The sequence below is a fragment of the Pseudorasbora parva genome, chromosome 7 (assembly GCF_024679245.1).
Source record: "Pseudorasbora parva isolate DD20220531a chromosome 7, ASM2467924v1, whole genome shotgun sequence".
Taxonomy (NCBI): Eukaryota; Metazoa; Chordata; class Actinopteri; order Cypriniformes; family Gobionidae; genus Pseudorasbora; species Pseudorasbora parva.
Genome location: NC_090178.1, coordinates 42,792,687 through 42,811,944, shown reverse-complemented (window position 1 = coordinate 42,811,944; position 19,258 = coordinate 42,792,687). Strand labels below are relative to the sequence as shown.

The following is a 19,258-nucleotide window of genomic DNA, read 5'->3' as shown; positions in this document are numbered from 1 at the left end:
GAATGCGCTCCAGTGGCCTCGTCTGACTCCATCTGGAAACAATAGCGCATATGAAGAACAAGAAAAAGCTCTGACTCAGCATTAGTGAAGCCGGATCACGAGCAATCTACATATCTGCTTCCTACGGCCAAGAGAGAAAGACAACACAGCCTCAAATGTGATGGCGATATGACACGTGTCACGTTTAATAAGAACTGCCATTTATAACAAATCCTCTGTCCACTCTTCAGAATAACATTCATTGTGGATGAGCGATTACATTCATCTACAGCTTTACAACAAATGCAAATACTGTAAATGATGGAAGTAATTTGTGCGATGCAAAAACCCATATGTGAGATGCCGGAGCCTTTCATGTGCCTTTCTCTTCATAAGACCAAAGACAGATTTAGAGTTCTTGGCAGTCGTGTGGTCGCTAAAAACATCCCACGAAGAGAGCTGACTTTGTTAAATGTGATACTTCTTACAGTTCATTAAACTCATGCCCATTAGTTTCATTTGCATTTTGTTTTCCTTGAAAATAATAAAAACCAAATATGGAACAGTACTGTGAAAGCATGATACAACATACAAAAAATAACAATTGTGCAACTATACCCAAAGTTAAACAGGAAAAGAAAAGCAGTATAACACAATATTACAGCAGAATATCATTCTGGTATATTGCAGTATTGTTAATAAATAAGTAAAATAATATCAATCATACAAAAGCGCTAATTCATTATCATGTTAATTTAAAACCTCTGTTATGTATCAGCCGCTCAGCTGCCATTAATATCAACATTTAGCACCAAAAATGAATGTAGCTCTACTACATGACGCCATATTCTCCCTGCTGCCACCATGAGATGCATTAAGCCTGTTTACGTGTTTCACATGAGATTATGAAACATGTTCATGAAAAAACATAACACATGTCCATGTATTTTGCCACATGGAATCAGTCTAGTCTATATCCAGACGCAAAGCTTTCTGATATTTTTTGTTCCTGACCATTTGAAGCTCTGTGAAACACAATGAAATGAGTCCTCACACCCTCACTGACACGGTATCCTCCAAAAGGGCTTTGTCAATGATGTCACTTCTTGCAGACACATTTGCAGTCTCGCCGGCATCAGCAGGCCGTGTCATTCTCCACTGAAGTCCCAGACAAACAAGCCACTTTGAGTCCTTAATAATGTCTTTGTTCAGCACATGTTCAACACAGAGCGGGCATCACTCTGCTCCTGCGAGGGCTCAGAAGGTCATGGTCAAACATCTAGAGCAAGTTCTCACGGGTTTGTGTGTGAGCAGGACTTGCAGCATTGCTTCCCGTAGAACTTGTGGTTGCAAACGCCGTGCTGCGGCACCAGATAACACCAGTTGAAATGATCTTTACAGATCACATCTGCACAGGGAAACATTGATGTTACAATGTAACAAGATACATGTCTTATCGAACCTAATAATTAATAAAATATTCACAAAAAATTAAAAGAATAGCCATTCCAGCATGGTTCGTGTGTGATTTTGACTATTTTATTTGCTATTTGAAAAGAAAAAACGAGAAAGGAAAAGACATTCTGACCAATCTGATGAAAGGTTGTGGTCACACACCACATGTGTGAATGAAGTATTGAAACATAAACCAAATTGTAAACCATGGAAAAAGGAGATAGTCGAAATCATGTTTTCCATTTGTTAAAGTGTTAGTTCACCCAAAATAACAAAAAACAACAACAAAAAAAACATTTTCATTGACAGTCCACGCAAATACCGCTTTAAAATATCCAAAAAGAGATCATAAAAATAATCCATATGAATCAATGGTTAATTCCAATATTTCTGAAGAGACATGATTGCTTCATGTGATGAACAGATTAATTTAGGCTTTTATTTACATATGGATATTGATAAGCATACATAAACAGAAGCTCAAACGGACTTAATTGATGTGTATAAGAGCAAATCTCATTGGTTCTTGCTGAAGCTCAAACGTGCTGCGTAACACGAGAATGAACCTCATTGGTTCATGCAGAAGCTCAAACGTGCTGCGTAACACGAGAATGAACCTCATTGGTTCTTGCAGAAGCTCAAACATGCTGCGCAACACGATAATGAACCTCATTGGTTCTTGTGAAGCTCAAACGTGCTGCATAACACAAGAATGAACCTCATTGGTTCTTGTGAAGCTCAAACGTGCTGCGTAACTCGAGAATGAACCTCATTGGTTCTTGTAAAGCTCAAACGTGCTGCGTAACACGAGAATGAACTTCATTGGTTCTTGCAGAAGCTCAAACATGCTGCGCAACACGATAATGAACCTCATTGGTTCTTGTGAAGCTCAAACGTGCTGCATAACACAAGAATGAACCTCATTGGTTCTTGCTGAAGCTCAAACGTGCTGTGTAACACGAGAATGAACCTCATTGGTTCTTGTGAAGCTCAAACGTGCTGCGTAACTCGAGAATGAACCTCATTGGTTCTTGTGAAGCTCAAACGTGCTGCGTAACTCGAGAATGAACCTCATTGGTTCTTGTGAAGCTCAAACGTGCTGCGTAACTCGAGAATGAACCTCATTGGTTCTTGCAGAAGCTCAAACATACTGCGTAACACGAGAATGAACCTCATTGGTTCTTACAGAAGCTCAAACGTGCTGCGTAACACGAGAATGAACCTCATTGGTTCTTGTGAAGCTCAAACGTGCTGCGTAACACGAGAATGAACCTCATTGGTTCTTGCTGAAGCTCAAACGTGCTGCGTAACACGAGAATGAACCTCATTGGTTCTTGCAGAAGCTCAAACATGCTGCGTAACACGATAATGAACCTCATTGGTTCTTGCAGAAGCTCAAACGTGCTGCGTAACACGATAATGAACCTCATTGGTTCTTGCAGAAGCTCAAACGTGCTGCGTAACACGATAATGAACCTCATTGGTTCTTGCAGAAGCTCAAACATGCTGCGTAACACGAGAATGAACCTCATTGGTTCTTGCAGAAGCTCAAACATGCTGCGTAACACGAGAATGAACCTCATTGGTTCTTGTAAAGCTCAAACGTGCTGCGCAACACGAGAATGAACCTCATTGGTTCTTGCAGAAGCTCAAACATGCTGCGTAACACGAGAATGAACCTCATTGGTTCTTGCAGAAGCTCAAACATGCTGCGTAACATGAGAATGAACCTCATTGGTTCTTGTGAAGCTCAAACGTGCTGCGCAACACGAGAATGAACCTCATTGGTTCTTGCAGAAGCTCAAACATGCTGCGTAACACGAGAATGAACCTCATTGGTTCTTGCAGAAGCTCAAACATGCTGCGCAACACGAGAATGAACCTCATTGGTTCTTGCAGAAGCTCAAACATGCTGCGTAACACGAGAATGAACCTCATTGGTTCTTGCAGAAGCTCAAACGTGCTGCGTAACACGATAATGAACCTCATTGGTTCTTACAGAAGCTCAAACGTGCTGCGTAACACGAGAATGAACCTCATTGGTTCTTACAGAAGCTCAAACATGCTGCGCAACACGAGAACAAACCTCATTGGTTCTTACAGAAGCTCAGATGTGAAGGCAAATGTGCCGGGAATGAACCTCATTGGTTTAAATAGTCAATCACTGCCATTATAAAGCTTGGAAGAGCCAGGACATTTTTAATATAACTCTGATTGTATTCTCCTGAAAGAAGAATGTAAGGCCCCGTTCACACCGCAAGGCTTTATGCTCAATTCTGATTTTTTGCTTAGATCTGATTTTTTGTTTGGCTGTTCACATTACCTTTTAAAATGTGGCCTATATCTAATTCCATTGTGAACTGTTTGAGGTTTCAAACTATCCCGCATGTGCAAAAGAACAATATCAATGACATCAGACGCAGCACGCTGTTGCACTAAAGTTCGAGAGGTTATAGAGGAAGTAAGCAAAAATGTTTGTGTAATGGAAGCCATAACATTAATGAGCAGGTGATGAAGAGGAGAAGAACGAAAAGAAAGAGAGCAAAATTGGTTATTTTGGCCTTTTGTCACATTCGTTTGGCACTGAAGCCACATTTAGCTGTGTCCCCGTTCTTCCATTTTGTGTGCTATTTTTTCAAAAACAGAGTGGTTACGGTAGGATACTTCTAGCGAAGCTTTAATTGAAGTATCTCCTAAATACTAATCAGGTCTAACACCTCACTCTCCCTCCATTGACTCGCTCCATCGCTGTTCTCCATATCTAGTCAAGTTTTTAATGTTACTGTCTGTGTCTGTTGTGTGTAGGGCTAACTCGCCGGCACATAATTGTGACAAATGTCGATATAGATTGAAGTAAAAGTCACATCAAATCCGCCGTGGTTGTTCACACTGCAGCCGCTTTGGAAAAAATCAGATCTGGGTCTGATTCAGGACCACATATGTATGTGGTCTAAAACTGATTTGAAAAAATCAGATCTGGGCTAGATTTGAGTGTTCATACTAACTCTGAAGAAGTCTGACCTGGTCACTTGACCCCCAAAAAATCCGATTTGGGCCACTTTTGCCTGCATAGTGAACGGGGATGACTTCAGGGTGAGTAAATCATGGGCTAATTTTCATTTTTGAGTGAACTAAGCCTTTAACATGATAATGAACCTCATTGGTTCTTGAGGAAGCTCAAATAGATGAGAATGAACCTAGCTGGTTATGAAATCTCACGAAATCTCAAATGTGCTGCATGACAGAAGAAATCTAATTGGTTTTCGAACATCAAACAGGCATCCTTGAGCTTCTGTTTACAATAACAGATGTGTGAGTTGATGTTTTTAATGTTTATATGTAAATAAAATCCTAAATTCAATCTGTTTATCATATAACCGCTATATTCATATACCGCTCAATTCATATGGATTCGTTTTACAATCACTTTATGAACTTTTTGAAGGATCAAAGTGGTACTTGTGTAGACTGTCTATGGAAGGACATAAAGTTATCTTCATCTGTGTTTCGAAGATGAAAAGGGCCAAACGTCTTTTGGAAAGACATGAGGGTGAGTAAATGATGGCAGAAATCAAATAAACAAAGAAGAAAAAAAAAAAGTATTTTTCTTTCTCATTATTTCTTATACAAATGTAATCAGCGTAAAGGGACTTGAACACTATTTTATTGCTTAATTAATATAATGATTTTTTAATAAGACAACAAATATGTGCAAAAGAGTAATTTTATTTATATACTATTATACTTTTTATTATTACACGGCACTGTGAAATACTTGATTCTGATTGGTCAATCGCGCATTCCAGCGGTATGTTATTTCCAGATAACAACCCCTCATACGGGTACTACGAGTTATCTTGACCGGCACTATTTCTATGCTTAACGCTGGCGCCATCTTGTGGCTGTTAAATACTTAAACAGCCATGGCTACAATGGAAGACTTCAAGGCAGGGTTCCTTTATAAAGTTTTAAATATGGATATTTTCTTACACAAACGCATCGGTTCGAATCAGATTCGAATCTCTATTAACCCATCGGAGTCGTGTGGAGCACGTTATTTGACGGACAGCTGCATTTTTTATGGACTTCAAAAACGGCTACAACTACTGCTGGGATTAACGTTAGCCTGGACTTTTTAAATATAACTCCGATTGTATTTGTCTGAAAGAAGAATGTCATATACACCTATGATAACCTTGAGGGTGATTAAATCACAGGCTTGGTTTCATTTTTGGGTGAACTAACCCTTTCAGCATTCATTTTCAACATTTAGCAGCAATAGATAAAGGCTTAAAGCAGTTTGGAACTGTTTTTCTTCGCGGAAGCTTTGTGTAAGAGCTAATAAAATATTTAATCTCAAGAATAAACCCCTTCAGAGTGATGCAAGACCTGATCCTGATCACTCTGTCAGGGTTTATTCTGCGATAACAACCCGCTGGGTGTACATTATCCCTTACTTATTATTGTATTATAATAAATCTTATAATATTTTTTATAATTATTATTGTTTATTATACTATTATATATTATTGTAAATCAGCTTTTATTTGCATATTTTTAGTAATTTAAATGAAGGTGGTTGCAAAAAGTGTTTCATAAAAGGATCCCAATAATTATGGCCAATGTGTTTTGGAGAAAAGCATTAATTTACCCCCCACCTTCAATTATTTTGCTTTAATAAAAAGTTAAATTTTTGTGATTTTTTAAAATCCTATTAACTAAAAAATATAATGATATTAATAACAATTGTTATTATAATTTACTGACATGCATAATTAAAATATTTTCTTTTTCCTCAATAATTTCAATTATATAGGCCTAACTCTGTTCAATGAAGCGCATTAGAACGTGGTGAAATAGTATCATTGCTCACGACAGACCTTTCTTCTCTGGCTGGGGGCAGAATGCAGTGTTACAGGCCTGGGACATCACCGGCTTCATCTGCAGGACACACCCAGACGAAGGACGGCCATGAACGAGACACTGCACAGAGCGCACCTGAACCCCTCCGCCACACGACACCGTACACTGCAGACAAACACAAAACATGGCATGCCAAGATCAAAACCAAGCTTCCTGCACTTCCTGCTGAGCTCATGATGGTGTAGGACCTGCCTGAGACCACGGTGAGGAGTACCAGTCTGGTCTGCTGTGAGGAGAGAGGACGGGACAGTCTGGCTGGACGCAGGTTCTCTGGAGCTCCATGGAGGGTTTGGGCACATGCTGACATTTTTTTGGTGACAGTTCTCTATATTTTCCTGCCACATCCTTCTCTGCACACTTTACGACACGCAGCTGAACCCCCTTTCCACATGACACTGAACACTGCAGAGAGAAAGAGAGAATACCACAACTGTCATTTAACCCAAACACACATCTGTACATTATAAGAGACTAACGCAGTAACCCGTCCTTTTCCTCGCGAAAAAGCGTTTTTAATCGCACTGAATGTGCACTTGTAGTGTTTTTCAGATCTTAGAAATATTATTAAAAACTGTACTTGCAGATAATATAATAGTAATAAAAAATAATAGACCACTTAAATGAACTTAAAAAGTGTAGACGTTCATGACTATTTATCTTAACACAATTAAGTACACTGTTAAAAGCATTAAAATTAAACGTTTTATTTAAAGTACATTTTAAATCATGTTTTAATAATATTTTGGGTTAAACTTTATTTTCAGGAGCCTTGGTTACAGTGTAGTTATACATTTATGTATTAAGTTAAATCAATTAATACAAAAAAAAAAAAAAAAGGTAAATAGTGCGCACAATTTACTATTTCGTTCCCTTGATTTATAAATCGTGCGCATGTTATATTAATTTGTTTCCTCGTTTTACAAATTGTGTGCATGATTTAGTAAATCGAGGGATCAAATTAGTTAAACGTGCGCACTATTAATAAATCAAGGGAACGAAATAGTAAATCATGCGCACAATTTAGCCTCCTAGTTTTTTACTGCATTTCATGTGCGGGGCTCCGTACTGTCATAATTCATTGATAAATCAGTAAAAAACAGCATAAAGGATTGGAAAGCCATGAAAGTGAGTAAATAATGAAAATGACCACTCTCAGTGAATATTCCTTTAAATGTCTGCCTCATAATGGTGAAAGGTCATGCATCACCCCTGGGGTTTGAACCATTTGGTTACTATGTTAACTTTAGGCTTTTTTGCTACTTCACAACACCAATCTATCACAATGCATTACAAGTATTCTGCGGAGGGTATTACCGGTTGCCAGGTGGAGACGAACCACTGGGCCTTGCGCTGTTTGTGGCAGCGTTTGATCATGCAGGTCTCTTGGCTGCTGGGTTTGGGCAGAGCTGCACAGGAAGCTTCCGGCAGCACGCGGATGTAAGAACCGGAGTCAGTGCTCACACACGCCACCGCTCTCTTCATCACTCCCTTCCCACATTTACGAGAACACTGGGAAGAAGAGCCACTCATAATGTAAGACAATGTTCCTCAGAGAAGTTTTAAGTCTGCAGTATTAAAGGTGCACTTAGTCAATGTGTGTTTATGTTCAGTTGGCCGGTGGATGGAGCATTGCACAAAGTATTGCGGATACAATTGTCAAAATGAACTATTTACAGTGAGCCATGTTGACCCTTACGAGGTAACCTACTTTTCTGTTTTTTATTAGGCTACCGATAGGAACTGGAGTCTTTCAACTCTGAAAATGTTTATTACTTCATGTGTAAAACTTTAAAATGAGGGAAAAACAACTTAGAAAATTTACATGCATGAACTTAATTTTTTTTTTTGCCTTCAACGTAGCTTACATTTCTTCTAGTTAAAGCATACGCCCAATGCATAAATGTGAATACCTTCAGGGTGTCAGGGCTTGTGTGTATAGTACAATACAAAGATGATGTGTGATGCAGAATGAACCATAATATCAGACTTTAGCAAATAAAATAAGCGTACGACAAAATCCACACAGCAGTTAGACAATTCAATAAAAAGAGAAGAATTGAAGGCTTTAAACAATGGAGGATGATGATCAACAGAACAGTGAGAAATGAATGACTAGACCTCAGACAAAACAGTGACAATGAGAACTATGACAAGGAACTAAACAAGACAGAGAAACAGAACAGGAAAATCGCTGTAACCATAGTCCAATCTAGGAGGAAGGGAGTAGGTTTTGTAGGAGGATGGGTAGCAGGCAGACCAAGGAGATGATGACCAGGGAGGAGACGATAGTGGAAGGAGCAATTACGGAGACAGGAGGAACCAGAGCAAAGATTGGAGGAGCAGAAGGCTGACCCAGAGCAATGAAAGAATGAAGGTCCATGGAGGAACCGGTGGAGGAAGGAGCCTTGGTGAAATGAGGCCAGACAGGAGACGAAGGCCCAGGACTACATAGGGTCACAGCTGCGGGCATGACTGAGCTGGAGGCGTGGGCTTGGCAGACCAGGCTGGAAACAGTAGGAGTGCAGGATGAGTGTCGCAAAGCCTGCTGGAGCCAGAGGGGTGGAGGGTCAAAGCACAGCTGCTGACTTGGAAGTCCGAGGAGGAGCCAGAGTGACAACGGACCAAGGTGAAGCCAGATGGATGAGGGAGTCCGGCAGAGCCCATGGGATGACAGTCCACGGTGGAGCCAAGGGAGCACTGAACCAAGGCGTAGCCGATGAGCCAGAGGGCTGAGGTCGAGCCTGGGGCCAGGAGGCTAGAGGTGAAGCTGAGTGATCCACAGGACAAGGTGAAGCTGATGACCGGGAAGGAACCGCACAGCCCTGTGGATCCACTGGAGGAGCCGAGGGGCTGATGTGAGGGGCCATCCACGACAAAGGAGTCCCAGGGCTGGATAACAAAGACTTGGTATTGGACAACAAAGATGACCTGGAGCTAGGCTCAACCAGTGATGACTCCGAGCTGGGGTAAACCAGCATTGACTTAGATGTCTTTAAACTGGATTGGACCAGCGATGATTGAGATGACTTGGAACTGGATGGGATCAGCGATAACATCATTTAGCGAATAAAATAACAATTCCGTTAAGATCCAGCATTGGGTACACACCTCAGCTTTAGGAGTGTGGGAGTGGCTCAAATGTCAAATGAATTCCCTCAAATTCCACTAAAATGACCCCCCCCCCCCCACTGAGTCGCACTGCACCAGCACCCACTCCACATACTAGGTCCACCCCGATCCTGAGGGAGCAATCCCCCCCCATTCCAGCAGGAGGAGGTGGACAGCATATTAATATTAACAGACAAATCTTGTCTTTTCGGTCTTGTGTTCTGTCAGGGTTGCATGTATAGTAAAATGAAAATGATGTGTGACATAGAATGAATGATAATGCAGGACTTTAATAAAAAAAAAAAAAATTGGGGGTCAAATTAACCGCAATTGTAATAAAAAAAAATCCATAAACACATTTCACAACACCTCAGAGCATCGAAACTTTGCATGCATTTTCATGACCCTAAATGAGAAACAGTCACACAACTACAAGAAAAAAATCCTCAAAAATGTGTTCGGGTCAAATTGACCCGGAAAATAATAGAAGGCTTTACTGGCTGCTATATAAAGAAAATGATTTATAATTTCAAACATATTTGTGTGCTTTGTCATTTTTCTGCTTAGAATATCAAGCCATTAGCTTAGCCATATTTTGCTATGTAAAGCATTTGTCACTTTAAACAGGAGGTTGCCTATGTAGACATATGATGCATTTTTAATTGTCACAAAGTTGAATGATTGATCACTAACCTGAGACCAGGGTCCAGTGCTCCAGACCGGTGGGCAGGTGTGTGTGTTGCAGGTCTGTCTGCGTGGCGGCGGCGGTTGTGCACACTGGTCATCAGTCACTGTGTCCACTTGATCCAGGCCTGTTTTCTGAAGACAGCGCACCTGTCTGATCTGCTCTCCAGATCCACAGCTGCGGCTGCACATGCCCCAGTCCTCCACACTCCAGCTGTGGTACACGACAGCACACACAAGATATTTTTATAAGTTCTTTACATTCGGAAAAAGTTATTTGTTGATAAAAAGAATCACTAATAATTATCACATGTGCTAAGTTCAACCCAAGCTTTCCCAGAGCATTCCTTTTCCACTGAGACAAAGGCAATGAAGTACTGCATACAATGCAATGAAGTACTCTCAGTTATTCTGTAAATTGTATATGGCTAACTATTTAAAATAAATCTTGCATACACATAATGATAAACATTTTAACACACTTTAGTGACACAGGATGTCATTTATAATCAATCAACCTTCCAACCTTCCACAATTAATTAATTATAAACAATATAATAAGAAAAAAATTGTAAAATGAAAAAAGAATGCATGTTTTCCCATTCATTTTTTATTAAAAAACAAAACAATTGTAGGCTATAGGGTCGCTAACGACACGAGGTATGTAACAGTGTAAGTATATTTTTTCAGCACAACAATAATTGAATCTTTGATGACTGAATAAGTCAAATTCACCTTTATTCCACAAGGTGGCAATGTCTGATGAAGTGAAAGTTTACCGCAGGCAGAAAACAAAAGAATAGGAAGAATCATCAGCAAAACTTGAAATGGCTCAGCGATTTACTACTAAACGCATTCAAATTAGTGTTGTGATGGATCTGGTGAATAAGATGTCAGCAATCAAATTTTGGAGTTTGAAGACGTGGGAAATGTTTGAGATGGGGCAGACACTGATTCTACAGGGAAAAAATGAGCTCTTGAAGAGGACAGTGATGATGGTATGAAACATCTGCTCAAGCTAAGGCCGGGGACACACTGCAAGCGTGTCGTGAGCGTCTCGGCTGCGTGGCGTGTCCGTTTCTAGGTAAAACAGCATAGGAAAAGGAGTTTATATGCCATTTTGACACGAATACATATTAATAAATTACACTTTCATGTGTGAAAGTCTTTAGGTTAACATAAATGCAGATATAGGCCTACTTGTAATAACAAAAAACAACATAATTATCGTTTTGAAATATTAAACCTGTCAATACAGAACGAAATATTCTGTAGCCTATTTTGCCGTCAATGCCAATATGTATGGTCAATAGGCTACTGCCGACGTTGTATTTGCTGTATCAATAGGCAATATATTTATATTTAACATGAAGTATAGGGCTTCCCAGCAGCAGCAGCGCCGCGTCAGACACGCTTCTGGTGTGCAAAGACAGAGAAAACGCTGCGCAGCCGCCCCGCGGCTGACACGCAGCAGAAACGCCACGCTTGCAGTGTGTCTCCGGCCTAAACCCTTCCAAGCTCCACCAGATAACAAAAAGTACTTTATTTTATTCTTCTGTAATTGTTACTCTTATATTAGGAAAGTTTTATATTATAAGTTTATAAGTTTTATTTTTTAAAAAACTGAGACATTTCCCTTCGTTTGCGCCCTTCGTTTACACACAAACGGTGAATTCGCTTCTGAAAACAAGTCTTTCTGAAAACCCCTGCCTGAGTGGATATTTTGAAAATCTTCATATATATATATATATATATATATATATACAGTCTTGTTCAAAATAATAGCAGTACAATGTGACTAACCAGAATAATCAAGGTTTTTCGTATATTTTTTTATTGCTACGTGGCAAACAAGTTACCAGTAGGTTCAGTAGATTCTCAGAAAACAAACAAGACCCAGCATTCATGATATGCACGCTCTTAAGGCTGTGCAATTGGGCAATTAGTTGAATTAGTTGAAAGGGGTGTGTTCAAAAAAATAGCAGTGTGGCATTCAATCACTGAGGTCATCAATTTTATGAAGAAACAGGTGTGAATCAGGTGGCCCCTATTTAAGGATGAAGCCAACACTTGTTGAACATGCATTTGAAAGATGAGGAAAATGGGTCGTTCAAGACATTGTTCAGAAGAACAGCGTACTTTGATTAAAAAGTTGATTAGAGAGGGGAAAACCTATAAAGAGGTGCAAAAAATGATAGGCTGTTCAGCTAAAATGATCTCCAATGCCATAAAATGGAGAGCAAAACCAGAGAGACGTGGAAGAAAACGGAAGACAACCATCAAAATGGATAGAAGAATAACCAGAATGGCAAAGGCTCAGCCAATGATCACCTCCAGGATGATCAAAGACAGTCTGTAAGTACTGTGACAGTTAGAAGACGTCTGTGTGAAGCTAATCTATTTTCAAGAATCCCCCGCAAAGTCCCTCTGTTAAAAAAAAGGCATGTGCAGAAGAGGTTACAATTTGCCAAAGAACACATCAACTGGCCTAAAGAGAAATGGAGGAACATTTTGTGGACTGATGAGAGTAAAATTGTTCTTTTTGGGTCCAAGGGCCACAGGCAGTTTGTGAGACGACCCCCAAACTCTGAATTCAAGCCACAGTACACAGTGAAGACAGTGAAGCATGGAGGTGCAAGCATCATGATATGGGCATGTTTCTCCTACTATGGTGTTGGGCCTATTTATCGCATACCAGGGATCATGGATCAGTTTGCATATGTTAAAATACTTTAAGAGGTCATGTTGCCCTATGCTGAAGAGGACATGCCCTTGAAACGGTTGTTTCAACAAGACAATGACCCAAAACACACTAGTAAACGGGCAAAGTCTTGGTTCCAAACCAACAAAATTAATGTTATGGAGTGGCCAGCCCAATCTCCAGACCTTAATCCAATTGAGAACTTGTGGGGTGATATCAAAAATGCTGTTTCTGAAGCAAAACCAAGAAATGTGAATGAATTGTGGAATGTTGTTAAAGAATCACGGAGTGGAATAACAGCTGAGAGGTGCCACAAGTTGGTTGACTCCATGCCACACAGATGTCAAGCAGTTTTAAAAAACTGTGGTCATACAACTAAATATTAGTTTAGTGATTCACAGGATTGCTAAATCCCAGAAAAAAAAAATGTTTGTACAAAATAGTTTTGAGTTTGTACAGTCAAAGGTAGACACTGCTATTTTTTTGAACACACCCCTTTCAACTAATTGCCCAATTGCACAGCCTTAAGAGCGTGCATATCATGAATGCTGGGTCTCATTTGTTTTCTGACAATCTACTGAACCTACTGGTAACTTGTTTGCCACGTAGCAATAAAAAATATACTAAAAACCTTGATTATTCTGGTTAGTCACATTGTACTGCTATTATTTTGAACAAGACTGTATATATATACACACTCCTGAAAAAATCTTAAGACCAGGGGATTCTTTGCAAGTTTTACACATTTCGCACTAGTGGATCATAACCGGGTTGTAAGTGCTGCTTCAAAATGCCAAAAGAAGAAACAGGAGCAAGAGACAAAAAATAGAGAGTAGGCAATTTATTGAAAACTGCATTTAAACTCAAACAGACCGTTCATCAGCTGATCAAAAGTTTAAGACCATAGCCCAAAAATAAATGCACAACAGTACTAAAAGTGTCAAAAAAGGACTCAGTAGTGAGTAGCCCCACCGTTTTTGTTGATCATTTAAAAAACTCGTTTCGGCATGCTTGATGCGACTGTTTCCAGGAGGCTGGTGGGAACGTTGCTCCATGTGGTGAAGATGACTTCATGAAGGGCATCCATGGTCTGGAATTGACGTCCATTTTTGTAAACTTCCCTTGCCATCCATCCCAAATGTTCTCAATGGGATTTAGATCAGGGGAACACGCAGGATGGTCCAAAAGACGTTATTCTCCTGGAAGAAGTCCTTCGTCAGGCAGGCTTTGTGAATTGCAGCATTGTCCTGTTGAAAGACCCAGTCATTACCGCACAGACGGGGGCCCTCGGTCAAGATCCACCTAGCCAGTCATCGTTTGACGCCCCTGCACAACCTGAAGCTCCATTTTCCCATTGAAGGAAAAAGCACCCCAGATCATGATGGAGCCTCCTCCACTGTGCCGCATAGAAAACATCTCAGGTGGGATCTCCTTGTCATGCCAGTAATGTTGGAAGCCATCAGGACCATCCAGGTTAAATTTTTTCTCGTCAGAGAATAAAACTTTTTTCCACTTTTCAATGTCCCATGTGCGGTGCTCCCTTGTGTCGTGGGAGAAGACGTGGCCTTTGAAGACGTTTTTTGTTCTTGAAGCCCTTCTCTAGCAGATGACGGTTATTGGGCTGCACTCAGCATCAGTAAGGGCCTTCATTTTGGTTGAGGATCGACCTGTGTCTTCACGGACAACCCGTCGGATACTGCGGCTTAGTGCAGGTGAAATCTTTTGGGTCTAGCACTTGACTTTTTTGTCCCATAAGTCTCAGGATTTTTTAAGAAATATAAAATGACTGTCTTACTGCGTCCAACCTCAGCAGCGAGGGCGTGTTACGAAAGGCCTTGCTTGTGCAGCTCAACAATCCTGCCACGTTCAAAGAGAGAAAGCCTTTTTGCCTTTGCCATCAGGAGATCTTGACAGTATGACTGCTTGAAGGACAATGACATGAAAGCCATATTTTTGTGCAGATTTAACCTTTTTATGGCTATGGTCTTAAACATTTGATCAGCTGATGAACGGTCTGTTTGAGTTTAAATGCAGTTTTCAATAAATTGCCTACTCTCTATTTTTTGTCTCTTGCTCCTGTTTCTTCTTTTGGCATTTTGAATCAGCACTTACAACCCGGTAATGATCCAAAATGATCCGAAATGTGTAAAACTTGCAATGAATCCCCTGGTCTTAAGATTTTGTTCAGGAGTGTGTATATATATATATATATATATATATATATATATATATATATATATATATATATATATATATATATATATATATATATATATATATATATATATATATATATATATATATATATATATATTCAAGTTAAAAGGTTTTAAAAAGTTCTGCGGCATCATCTTTGGAAATTATTTTTAAGCTTTTGTAATTTTGCTGTGCTAGTCATTTTTATTATCTTTTTAGTTTTAGACATTTTTACTTTAAAGCTTATTTACTTTAATTGAATTGATATTGTTCACTATTAATCATAGTTTAGGTTTAATTTACAATAACAGAACTGGTCAAGAAGGAGCTGTTAAAAACTGGTTTATTCGTCACGTTGGAAATGAAAGGTCGAGTGCGTTGCATTGTGGGATACAGTATTCTGTGTATAGAGAAATAGAGTAGAATGTTGTGGTAATATGCTCTTCTAAATGTACCTATTCAATGTGGCTACAGTGTCCTTTCCCAGAAGCCTCAGCTCTGGTTAGGTGAGTTGTAACACTGAGACATCTTGATTATCAAGAGTGGATGGTTTGTTGACTTTCAGCAAAACCAACCAGTCAAAACATCAGCTCATGAGGCTCATCAGTTGTCCCTGAAGTCCCCAAACAACCTCAAATCCCACCGTCCTAAACGTTATTTCTCATAGCAGAGCACATCATCTGACTGGAATGCTGCAACAGCTCTGATGAATGTAATGTGCAGTGACCCGATCTGCTTTCATCTTAAAAGAGCACTGGAGATGTTCAATCCTCAGTTTGTGCTCTTTAAAATACATATGATATTTATATGGTGGAATCAGACATTTGACCTACTTTAAAAGGGAAATTTGGCAATGCCTTGGCTGGACGGTTGTAGTAATTAGAGAAATGTAATAATATATCACAGATAATATGTGGTCCTGTGCCTCTGTTGCCATAAACCTGCTTGTGTGAATTTATTAATTATGAGCTGGATAAAACATTCACACATCTATGATTTCACCGGGGTTCAGCTTTCACCATTTTGCGATTTGTGCTGTAATGCATACGGTACAGTTGGCACTCTTTGAGGGAAGTCACCTGGCAAATGAGACTTTAGTTATTTGTCTCATAAATATGACTGAACAGGGACATTATACTATATTTTTTACATGATATATCTATCAGTTTTAATATGTAAATACATTTTTTATGAAAATTTTTATTTTAATACAACACAGAAGAACAGATTCTCTGTGTGGAGGAAGATGCCGCAGTGATGTCAGTCTCTAAATGTGAACCTCCACCTATTTCCATGATGTAATGGCTTCTCCATGACACTTCTGGCACTGAGGACATAAGATCAAATAATGTAACACCCTAAAATACTCGATAAGTGTGTCTGCGCATTCTGTCTACATTAAGGTGATGAAATGCAACTGACTGTGCAACAGCAGTGTAAACATCTGAAGTCAGACAAACATTTATATCACAATATTCTCAAAAGCTTGGTTGATAATGATAACGTGACCATAGTGATTTTTGAACACTTAAAGGGTTACTTCAGCGATTAGCATATGGCTTTCTATCAGTAGAAACCCTGGAGTATATTCAAATGACCGTGCTACCCCCTGGAAAAATTACGCCGATGAGTAAAATTGGACAACGGTAACATTTTTGGCCAGAGGCTAAAGACTACAGCCAGCAGAGGGAGACATTTCCGCATGCTTTCAACTCGCACATGGGGAGTGGGATCGCACTCACAGCTCTGCTCACAGCTGCAGGCATTCATGTAAACGGAGCTATGCTGAGCAATGTAAGTGTTTTAACTTCTCAAATTAATTCCTATGAAAGTTAAGCTTCCAAAGGACTGAACTGTATGTGAATGTATGCTGTGAATGTATGCCGCGAGCGTGGACGTGTTTACCACCGCTTTCATCACGAGAGCTCATTCAGCTCATTCATCACGATGAATGTAATCTGAAGTACCCATTTAAAGGAATAGTTCACCCAAAAATGAAAATTCTGTCATCCCTCAAGTTGTTCCAAACCTGTTTAAGTTTCTTTCTTCTGCTGGACACAAAAGAAGAATGAAGAATATGGGTAACCAAACACTTGATGAGCCCCATTGACTTCCATAGTATGAAGGAAAAAAAAAAATAGGCCTACCTCAAAAATATCAACTGTCTTGTTACCGACATTCTTCAAAATATCTTCTTTTGTGTTTAGCAGAAGAAATTCATACATGTTTGATGATGATTTTTTGGATGCACTATCCCTTTTTAATCAGGGAATGTCATTCAAAATTGACCTTACAGAAAGTCTACTTCATTTAATTTTGGTAAAGTTCAAATATTGTATGCTTTATGTAAATTTAAATAAATGTTTTAGTAGTATACTTGTATGTGTACTGTTTAAATACATATTGGGGCTAAATGTGCCATATTGTTTTTTTGTATACTACAGTACAAAATAAGTTTAACAGTAGAAAACTGAGTACTAGTTTTTGTAATTTTAATATATCAACTATACTACAAGTAAACTTACAAGCTGTTGCAAACCCTTCTTGTTTTGTTCCTGTTTATCTTGTAGTCAGTGTGTAGTCTCCTCTGTTTATAAGCCTAATTGATTGTTTCCCAGGTGTATCTTGTTATACTTGTTGGCCTCTGTTTTTAAGTCCATCCTTGCACCCCAATGTCCATACTATCTATCCTAAATAGTATATGAGATTAGAATAAGTGAGTATCAAAGCATAGCATTATGTTGAAAATCAAAAGTCCCTGAATGGCCTACTATCTCTGAGATATTTCGAAGTGTGGATCCATGCTAACTCTAACGGCTAATACTGCCAACAACCCATTGCGCTTTAGAGGAGGATCTGGTTCAGAACTACAAACGCAAGTTAAATGTGATATGCATGACCGACGGTGAGATGTTTAGATAAAGATTTGAGTGATAATCGAAGTTTAACATGATAAAAAATATGTTTTTAATGTTATCCGTTTTATATTTCATCTGCCATAACAATGTGGACTTAAAGATTTGTTTGGCCATTCGCTTTTAAATGAATCACTTTGCATTAATATGAGGAGAGCCTCCAGACTGCAGATCAATGTGCTAATGCTTTTCTCTCTGATGGTTGGGAATTAAATGAAATGCTGAGGATTTTAACTGTGACAAGATGATTGTCAGGCCCTTTAAATCGTGACATGTGACAGAGGGCAACCGTTAAAGATGAATCTGTATGACCTGATAGAAAGTCCTAAAGCTTGTCTACTCTTTTTCTACACACTCAAAAGTATGTACTTTTTCTTCACAAAAAGATGGCATACTTTTAGGGCGTTGTATAAGTAGGCAAATTGGGACACAGCATGTGTGTTTCCCTGGTTCAGGGAAAATATCGATACACATAAGTATCGCAATATTTAGTTTGGCGATACTGTATCGATATTTATTTATTCACATCCAAGATTCGTGGCTTTGTGTTCAAATTAAACCACAGACTGTATACAACCCAACTGCTAGATGGCAGTGCTATCTCAGAACGTATCTGACGCGGAGCCAGAGAAGCGCAAGATGAACGTGTGTGTGCATTAGCATTAGCAAACCTCACAAGACAATAGAATTCTGCTCCCGCGGTTAACAGAGCTAAAGTGTGGACTCATTTTGGCTTCAGCTACAAAGAAGCCACTTAAGCCCTATTCGGACGGGATTAGATTAACATGGGGACATCGGGGTAAAGTAATTTTACCTCAGGACGTCTGTAATATTAATGGCCAATTTGCACGGGATAAGACATCTCAGTAAAACTAGCAGAAGTGGAAGGAGTAACTCGCTTTACGCACCTCCTTGACGTGGTTATAACGTGAGCAAACACACAACCTGAGCGCCAGTCTGAACTCCGTCTCCAATATATATGTGTGTTTTAATAAACAGTTAGGTCCAGTCTAACGATTCTGATTGGATTATGTTGGTAATAGACACTTTCCTAGAGCTAAAATGTGTTATGTCTCTAATAAGTGCTTTTGATCTTCTTTTTGTTTTAAATGATATGCGGAAAATACTGGACATTTTCCACAGATTTGTCCCACCACCTACAACGCAACCGAATGCTTCAAGCACCTCCAAGGTCGCAAAATGCCCTTTTTAAAAAACTTTTAAACAGGAAATTACGGAATTTTACCATACATTTTTACAGCAGGTCTATTCGAACGGGATTAGTATTACCCGAGGT

General features: G+C 39.4%; 1 protein-coding gene across 1 annotated transcript in view; it reads right to left on the bottom strand.

The window, feature by feature from the left end:
- Positions 1-211: 211 nt before the first annotated feature.
- The window catches only part of LOC137083371 (A disintegrin and metalloproteinase with thrombospondin motifs 16), a 121,656-nt gene continuing 102,609 nt past the window's right edge, over positions 212-19,258 (bottom strand). The window contains exons 19-23 of the mRNA XM_067449264.1: positions 10,159-10,363; positions 7,672-7,866; positions 6,550-6,759; positions 6,315-6,462; positions 212-1,387 (exon numbers count right to left, since the gene is read on the bottom strand). Of these exons, the coding sequence (XP_067305365.1) occupies positions 1,272-1,387; positions 6,315-6,462; positions 6,550-6,759; positions 7,672-7,866; positions 10,159-10,363 (874 nt within the window). The 3' untranslated portion in view covers positions 212-1,271. The remainder of the gene's footprint in view (positions 1,388-6,314; positions 6,463-6,549; positions 6,760-7,671; positions 7,867-10,158; positions 10,364-19,258) is intronic.